This window comes from Solea senegalensis, linkage group LG1 (genome assembly GCF_019176455.1).
Source record: "Solea senegalensis isolate Sse05_10M linkage group LG1, IFAPA_SoseM_1, whole genome shotgun sequence".
In the NCBI taxonomy this organism is placed as follows: domain Eukaryota; kingdom Metazoa; phylum Chordata; class Actinopteri; order Pleuronectiformes; family Soleidae; genus Solea; species Solea senegalensis.
The window spans coordinates 36,734,887-36,744,098 of NC_058021.1; the positions used below are offsets into that span (position 1 = coordinate 36,734,887).

Below are 9,212 nucleotides of genomic sequence, written 5' to 3' on the forward strand. Positions count from 1 at the left end.
TATAAATATATGCATGTGTCATTCTTATAGGTATTCTGTACAAGTGAGTTGGCCCAGGCTGCTGTGTTGATTAATTTACTTGTGCTGAAACAATCTAAATGTAAATTGGACCTCTCTATCTGTGTCTCCCAGACTATAATGAGAAGAGAATTTAAATGACCCGGTTGCTTTTCATCCATTTTGATGCAAAGTTGAAATTTGCAGTGATGACTTGTGTGTAAACAAAAAGCAATGATGTATAGCAGAGAAAACACCTGAGTATAAAGTTTTGTCAGCATGGTCGTACGTGAACATCACTCTGTAATGGTGTGAGCAGGGCTATAACTGTCAGGTGTGTTTCACCCTGACGTCTCTCTGCAGACTTGTGTGTGTTTGTTGTTGTTGTTGTTGTCGAGAAACAAATATGTCAGACAGTGTGTCACACTTTATGACCGAGGATTTGTGGGTTTCAAAGAATAAAGTCTATCCATGTTAAAGCTTTATAGCAACAATTCAAATCAATGATCAATGATAGTGGGTAAGAAGACACCGCTCACTGTAGATCGTTCCTCTGTGAGATTTCATCTTTACACTGATAAAACAGCAGTTCAGGATGGTTTCTACAACATTACACTTAAATTAGAGGAGATACATTTGTACCCAGAGATCAATGTTTTTTAATTAGGGCCTGAGCCTTGCATGTCACGGCCTGAAACGGCTCCTGATACGAATGCGTGTGAGGAACCTACTGTTATTCCTTCCGATTATTATTATATCTGTGGCTTTGTGGTAAAACTTGTGAAACTTGTCATGGAGGTCATGTGTGGTGAAAATGCGACATGAGCATAGTTCCCGGACCTGTGCGTTGCTCAAGGGCTCTATAGCGCCCCCTTAGATGAAAACAGAGGCAAAATTGATTTCCACTGAGTTTCCCGAAACTTGGTGAGAAGGCAAATGAAAAAAGGACAGCAACCATGGCCTCAACTCAACAGGAAGTCAGCCATTTTGAATTTTGGTGTCCGTTTTGGCGATTTGCACCCTATGTAAATGAGCAAACTTGCAGGAGCGCATTTGTCGTACACGTCAATTTGTATTCGACACATCAAAGTGGAGAAGTTGTCGAAAGGTTTGCAGATTCTAAACAGCGTGGCCATGGTAACCCTCGTTCTGGTGAATTTTGACCATTTGCCACAAAACAGGAAGTGCCCCATGACCTCGGCATACGTTGAGTTCCACTGAATGTCCTGAAACATGGGGTGATGATGTGATCGACCAAGACAAACAAAAAATTTGACCGTAAACCACGGCCTCAACTCAACAGGAAGTCGGCCATTAGGAATTTTGTTGTGCATTTGGAATTTGTCGTCCATTTGGAATTTTGTCGTCCATTTGGAATTTTGTCGCCCATTTGGAATTGTCCTAAGTGATGTCATGGAACTGCTGCTGCACTCCCTGTCATGACTGCATGCAGTCCTAGTTAGTATTTATGGTTGTTGGACAGCTGATGGGAGTGGCTCCAGCTCCTCAAAGAATGGATGGATGGATGATGGATGATGGATGGACGGACAGTTCAGCAAGGAACTTTGACACAGTTTTAGGGATTGTAACACAGAGCAGTGCATTGTTAATCAGAGGAGTTCATAACAAGATAAATGCAGAACATAATCAAGCTGAACTTTAATTATTTTTCCTCTCTGACTTTATAAAGCATTAAACACTTGCCTATAGTTTAATATACTGTCTGTATTTTATAAAATATAGAAAATCTTGAACGATTGAAAGTGTAAGACCACACCCTGGAGACAATAGACGAAACATCATCACTCTGTATATTCTGCTCTTTGATTATCAGTAAATGAATTAATCAACTAGGTTCAAACCTCATCAGTTGGGGACAGTCCCACCACTCTGAAGTGTAAACACTGTCTCATTTGAAGTGTGTAGGTCTGATGTTCTCAGTGCAGGAAGTAGACAAGTCAAGGTGGCTCAACTGTCATGTGAAAATACCCCACTGAGTGGTTTTTATAATATAAACCATCCCTGAACTAGACCGATGTCAGATTTCTTGACAATAGGATTGAATTCTTAAAGGGTTTACATTTTAAATGATTGGTTAACTTTAATTCCCAACAATATTTAAAAGTAAAGTTAATTGTTGTTTAAATGGAGTCAGATTAAATAAATATTTACTATACTTTACTTTACTTTGGAAAACCTCTTGCTAACGCCGGAAAGACAGAATACTTCTTGGGGAGAGATTGTTACTTGCTGGTAGATATTTCCTCCCCTACAAAAGTGAGCCAGTGATCATTATTGAGTTAGTTTAGTTTATATTTTGTTTAAAGGTGCTGATGAGAGGCCTGCTGCTCTGACTGTTCTTTTCTCTTTGCTGCTCTCTCTGTGGAAAGAGACGATGAATTCACTTCATTAAAATTCCAACAGGGAGGATGACACCTTTTATTTAAGGTCTGCCATTCTCTCCCTCCCCTCTCTCTCTCTCTTTCTTTTTCTCTTCTTCTATTTTGCCCCCTCTTGCTCTGCTCTTCTTTTTTAACACACCGGGGAGATTAATTTGAATTTTAATCTGCGAGCACAATGTCACAGCATCTGTTTGTGAAATGAGGTCAAGGAGCTCAGGTTTTTTACAGGATCAATATTAGAGGATGTCATCCAATAAAGGAAAAATGTCACACAATACTCACAAGGTTTAAAACATATAGATCATCATGCTGATAAACATTTGCCTTTTTATGTGTTCACGTCTTTATAGTCGTGAGGTGAGAGGAGTGTCTGTCTGCAGGGAAATGACATGCAATATACAAGGAATTCAAATGTACTCTGGCTTAATGGGACTGCATTAAAGTTCTATATGTTAATATCAGGGTATTATTACACTGAAGAACATGTGGCCCTTTTCCACTATGGTCCCGTCTCGCCTTGCCTCGCCTCAGCACGGTTTAGGCTGCATCTCCACTATAAAAAAGTACCTACTCATCATGGGCGGAGTCATCACTGCACGGCTGCCTGAAACTGCAGCCGTGTGAGACACACACACACAAACGAGTAACAGTGACTTGTAAAGCAGTTGTTTTCAGTGTAAATGAATCATTAGAATCAGTTCATTAAAACTATTCGTTCAGTTCTTCCTCCATGACCGTGACACAGTCACTGCACTGAAACACAGCGACAGTGTGATGCTGGTCGCCAACCAAGCTCCTCTGTTAAATATGGAGATTTTAAACATTGTTGGAGATGAACCCACGTTTTTAGGATTGTTCAGTCTTTAACTGATCTACAGTTTTTGATTCTTTGATTCTTGTGTCTCTTCCTGTGACGACACACTGACCAATCAGTCAGAGTTTATTTTGTCAATTTCTTGTCAATGTTTTTTTTAGGTTTCTTTGCAGCATAGAAAGTTGTAACCAATGCTTGAATAGTGACTTTTGCACTGAACGGATGGCCACTATATAGCAGTGGGGACATGGGTGGACTGAAATGTCCCCCCATGTTGCTGACGTGTGAAGTGAGTTGTTTGCGAATGTGGCAAGTTGAAGTGACCTGCATTCTTTATGGGTGCACTCAACCACCGGACAGAATCAGTTGTTGCGTCATTGCGTAATTGCGTGGCAGTGCCGCCCACTGTTATATATATGGGCAGGTGACTGCGCCTTTGATGTGCGTCATACCTTCCTCCCGGATGCGGTGATCAGTCAGATCGTGGTTTGGCGTGGCCGTGACGGATAGATCGTGATCCATACTCCCCTAGTGTGCGGTAGGTTACTCTGGTAGGATTCTTGAATATAGTGTTGAAGTTACGGCAAGTGGTAGTGGTGTCACGCTTTGCAGAGTCTGCTGCATAGTCTGTGCGGAGCTGAAGTGTGCTCCCTCCACTGTGGGCGAACACATCAGTGTCGGAAGGTAAGCTGGATACATTATGCTCTGGCCGCTGGTAGCTCTTGTTGGTCCGCTGACTGAATGGCTTTTTGGTCTTTAGTTGCTGTGGACGGCAAGTGAGCCGTGCGCTCTCTCTCTCTCTCGCTCTCCCTCTCCTGACGAGTTGGAAGCGCTGCGCTGCTATCCTCTGGTAGGTACTGTATATGCAGGCTGATCCTGGTGTGTTTTAAAATAATTTTATTTAGTTACTTCCTCGGGGTGAAATTCCCTGAGGTGGCGTTGTCGGTTTGTCCTCACCTTCTACCATTCTGCCACACAAAGTGACACAAACCCCAGTTTCCAGTAAGAAAAGACTTCTTTACCAGGGACGTAAAGGACCAGACATATGCTTCAGCTGTTGTGGACTCACAAGTTATTAAATACATTATTTTGACATGTTCATGACACGCTTCTGTCTTACTGGACACATCCATGTCATCACACATGGTCTTAGTCCACTCTAAACCTCCCTCATCCACATGAAGCCTCAGTCTAGTATTTCTTTTTTCTTTTATGTTCACACACGTGTGGAACATCACGGCTGGTGCTGATTGTTTTAGTATCTGATTCTAAAGCTTCAGTCGACAGTGTCTCAGGGTCATATCTGGTGCTACACTTTTTACATTCTCACTTGTTATTGTCACATTACAAGAGGTGGAGCTGAAGATGCTAAGATTTTGGTTGGGATTGACCAGGATGGACAAGATTACACATGAGCATATATTCCAGAGACAGCTCAGTCAGACTGAACAGTTTAAAAGTAAGTATAAAGTAAGAGAGTGAAGGTGGAGATGGTTTGGTCACGTGCAGAGGAGGACAGAAGGGACAAGATGGAGGTAGGTGATCCGTTGTGGCGACGCCTCAAGGAAGAAGCCAGTTTGTGAAGTTTGAGAGACTGGGAGAGAAAAGTTATCTTTATTATAAATTTAACTTTATTATGAGCAGCACAAACACCAGCTAAAGTAATTGATTTCCATAACATTTAACAGAACAAGAGAGGCAGGGAGAAATTATTGATTCAGCCTGTTTGTCCTGCATGTTGTGAAATGACCGGAGCAGCTTGAACTCTGGCTCAGCTCAAAATACACTTGACTTTCTGCGAGCACCGAGCCTTGCACAGGAGGAGGAGGTCCCTGAGATTTCCCTGCACACATTTGTGCCCAGCCACGAGGAAACCAGCAACAAGTGGGCCGAGGGGCATTTGGAATTATTTACAGATTCTGAAAGTGTGATGAAAATATTTGAAGATTTGGTCATTTGAATGTAGGCACTCCTCAAACTGCTTTAGATTTACAAAGATTTGCACCTTATGGGAGCCAAGGGACAGAATCATCACATTTACATAGCACAACCCCTTCCTGGTCACAGTTTATCAATAATGGTCTAGGGAGACTGAGGGTTCTATGAAGAGGTCCCAGAGGGTTCCCAGAGAAAAACCAAATGAAATATGAAACAAGACAGATAATATACTTAAGAGTTAGAAGGATCAAAGATAGATACATATTTCTAATATCAAATAAAATAAAATACATTTAAGTGGCTCTGTGTTGTAGTATGGATGGAACAACAATACTGAGCTAGCTAATAACAATGTAGCCACATAATGTTCTGAAGGTGACTTTGAATGAAAACTAACGTAACGTAGAATGACGACGTTAATGAAAACTCACCCCATAAGAAGATACAAGGTTAATAAGAGGTTCAGGCTGCTTTCTTGTCATCACTGGCGTCACGTCGTCATCTCAGTACTGGTTTTTGTCTGTCCAGGTATTCTCATCTCCTGCCACTTTCATTCGGCCGCTAAGTAATCACCCCATATGTGTGTAAACTCTGGAGCAAGTCAAAGGCTACACGTTGCGGCTTCTTCTTCCGTAGCACAGCAGAAGTGAGATCAGTGTCAGTATGACTAGAAAACTCTGCCTCCGTTACAGCCAAAGATTTGCACTGTAACAGCCATGATTTAGTTCTTCTGCAGTGTTTTTCAACGGTGAAAACACACACACAGCTTCTCCAAACAGCAGTCATAGTAATAAGCAGCAGTCACAGTAATAAGCAGCAGTCACAGTGAGCAGCAGCATATTAAATAGCCATGTGTTTCCACTGTGGTATCACCACAGCCTAACTAGGAATCATTCACATTGATCAAATAACCATAATTCCAAAAGAAAGTTTATGATTTTAAGACCCTCAATACTGTGATTTGAAACATTCAGTGGCTTCTTCGAAATGTCAACTTGCATATTCTGTGAAGAACGAAAATGTCAGATTTTTTGTAAAAAAAATCCATTGTTCTTTGTTTACCCAGTTTGTGCTGGGCCGACTGGTGGCTGGTTTTCTCGTGGCTGGGTCACATTTGCACAGTGAAGTACTTTGTTTTTGTTGTAAACAGAAGGTGAAGACGGATTCAGTAAGACAAAAGTAAGTTTGGTCTGAGTCTCAGCCTCCAGCTGCAGAAACATCACACTTCTTCTATGTGGTTTAACTGTAGCTTACATTACTGTCATTACCATCTTCTGGAGTTAGAACCACCACCCACTTTCTGCTCTTGCCATTCCCAAACAGAAATCACAGCTGTCTAAGACTGACTTCCACACAGGAACATGAATATCACCATAGCTCACTGAACATGAGACAAGAAAACAATGTAACAGTGAAATCATGTATACGCAGAAAAGGACTGAAAGTCTGGACGAGACAAACTGAAAATAAAACACCAAAATGAACAAAGTTTAGAAACGTACAGGCAATGGTGGATCCAGATGAATCCAGCGATTAGAGAGTATTCAGTCTGCTCTCCAGAGCCTCAAACACAGACTGTGGATCCTGATCAGCATCGATGTGATGTCCATCTGGATAAACAGGCTGCAGATCGTCATTGTGTGTCCTGTACTGATTCAGAGCGTGCGCCACACTCTGTACACTGTCTTCTGGTCTGGTCTTTAGTCGGCCCTGGACCTCAGCGCTTGGAGCAGGTCGAGTCACAGTGTGAAACCTCTCCCCGCTCACTGGGTCTGTCGCTCTTTGACTCAGTCTCTCCAGACAAACTTCATCCGTCAGCTCCAAGATGAAAACTCTGTTGGGCGGCTGCTGGGACTCCTGCAGCATCCTGGCTTGTTCCAGGTCTCGAGGGAACCCATGCAACACCCAGCCTCTGCAGCTGCAGTCCACTCGGCTCAGCCGATGTTCCAGGACCTGTAGCACAAGGGTGTTTGGAACTGGTTGTCCGTTACCCAAGTATGGTTGGATCTTCTCTCCCAGACTTGAATCATCGGCTGCTATAGACCTCAACAGCTGACCACAACAGATGTCCACCAGCTTGTATTTTTGGGACAGCAGTTTGGCCTGGTGACTCTTCCCTGATCCAGGTGGACCCAGCAGGAGAATTCTGGGAGTTCTGGAGCGACGGTGAGTATGGATGAAAGCCATTGCTTCTTGGTAGACGTCGTCATATGGTTGGTCACTGTTGAGGATCTTCAGGACATGTTGATAGGCTGTCATGAGACCTGTGACCTCGCAGCGGAAATGCTGCAGCTCAGCTTGGTGCTGTTTCTCTGACCGGTCCTGCTGCTTCTCCAGACGCTGAGCAACGTCATCATCAACCTTCCAGATGAAGGTCTGGTGGTACACGTCTCCAGTCAGGGGGTCCACCAGTTTTCCCTTCCTTCTCTCCCGCAAAACATCATCAGAAGCATTAAGCATCACAACGTGTTCAGGGATGACCCCGACCTCCTGAAGACTCAGCGCCTGTAGACGAGTCTTAGGGATTCCCTCCAACACCCAGCCCCCGTTGAAGCAGTCCACCTTGTTCAGTCTCTGCTTGACCATTTGGACCAGCATCTCTGCAGGAATCTCCTGCTGTGTGAGTGTGTATTGGTGTGTCTGTTCAGCCAGCTCTGATTGGTCCTGCAGTAGACTCTGCATGGTCACATGAACAGCTCCCAGTTCAGTGCTCAGCTTCTTAGCCACAGTGTGTTTCCCAACAGCCGGGGGACCAAGCAGCACAATCCTGGGAATGTCCACACTGCTCCTCTGCAGAAAACCAATCAGGTAGGAGATCGGATCATCGGGTCGATCAATTACCAGACTGGATACCATGCTCTGTACAAGGTGGAAGATGCCGTGTTTGTCAGCATAAACCGACATCTTGGGGGGAATCCTCAGAGGCTTCACAGTCTCATCCATCAGGACTGAGTTAATACAATAATGTGTTACTGAACACGCTGCACAGTGAGTGGTTGGTGTTGTATGGCAGATCGCGTTCCGTTCTTTTGCATCTTAAAAGCCACTTTCAAGATTACCTGTTCTTAACTCTTCCTTAGCAGCTTTGATTTCCACAGTGGCTTTTATCTTAGCATAAAACCTCAAAAAGTGCATTTCATGCAGAAAATGCAGTTGAGAAAGTTGTGCACTTTTACAGTGATGGGAAAACCTGCATTAAAATAAAGACTGAAACAGGAAAATCTACTGTCACTAATTACTGTCTCAATAGTTATAACACATAGTTACAGCGCTGCTGTGTCATCCGACCAGGCTCTCAAAGTAATTTTGGTGAGGGGGCGGGACAACCACATAAGTAATGATGATTGGCTAAGGTCGAGTAAAATGTCCTGCTCAGCCAGTCAGAGGCAGGGCATTCGCAAGCAAATTCTAAGGTAGAGTTTTCAAACAGGAAGTACAGACATTATTTTTCCCTCATTAAGATAAAAGGCAATAATGTATATGAATATCAAAGGTTTATAAACATAGTAATAATTATAATAGCTACAATAATTTATTAAATCTGATAGATGGACCACAGCAAAATTAAAATAGTGTAGATTAGTGTTTTCTGTTCATTTATCCTATTAAATCTCCATTTCACTCATTAAACATATTTAATATTCAGTTTTATTATACAGTTGAATTCTACATATTTGAACAAAAAGAAATGATGCAATAGTTATTTTCCCTGGTTACATTTACAATGTAGTAACTCAGTTACTAACTCAGTTTATGGGAGAAGTAACTAGTAACTATAACTAATGACGTTTTTAGACTATGATTAATGCAGTGATGTAAAGCAACATCAATGAAGAAGTCACTTCTAAATTCAGCAGCAGAAAATGCAGAGGTTGTAAAAAAAGACATAAGATCTGATACTATAATTTAACTACTTGTTCATATTATTTTACGATTGTACTATTATAAAATGATGACATTATAATTGCTGTTGTTATCTTTGATCACATTACACATGGATATAGTCTTTAATCAAAAAGAAAATAATTATTGAAATCTATCTTTCCTCCCTTTGGTTCACA

The 9,212-nt window shown here is 42.3% G+C and overlaps 1 protein-coding gene across 1 annotated transcript; it reads right to left on the minus strand.

Moving 5' to 3' along the window:
* Nucleotides 1-6,684: 6,684 nt before the first annotated feature.
* Nucleotides 6,685-8,094, minus strand: LOC122783558 (adenylate kinase 8-like). Its single transcript, XM_044048353.1, has one exon. It carries the CDS (start codon nucleotides 8,092-8,094, stop codon nucleotides 6,685-6,687), a length of 1,410 nt encoding a protein of 469 aa, XP_043904288.1.
* Nucleotides 8,095-9,212: the final 1,118 nt, after the last annotated feature.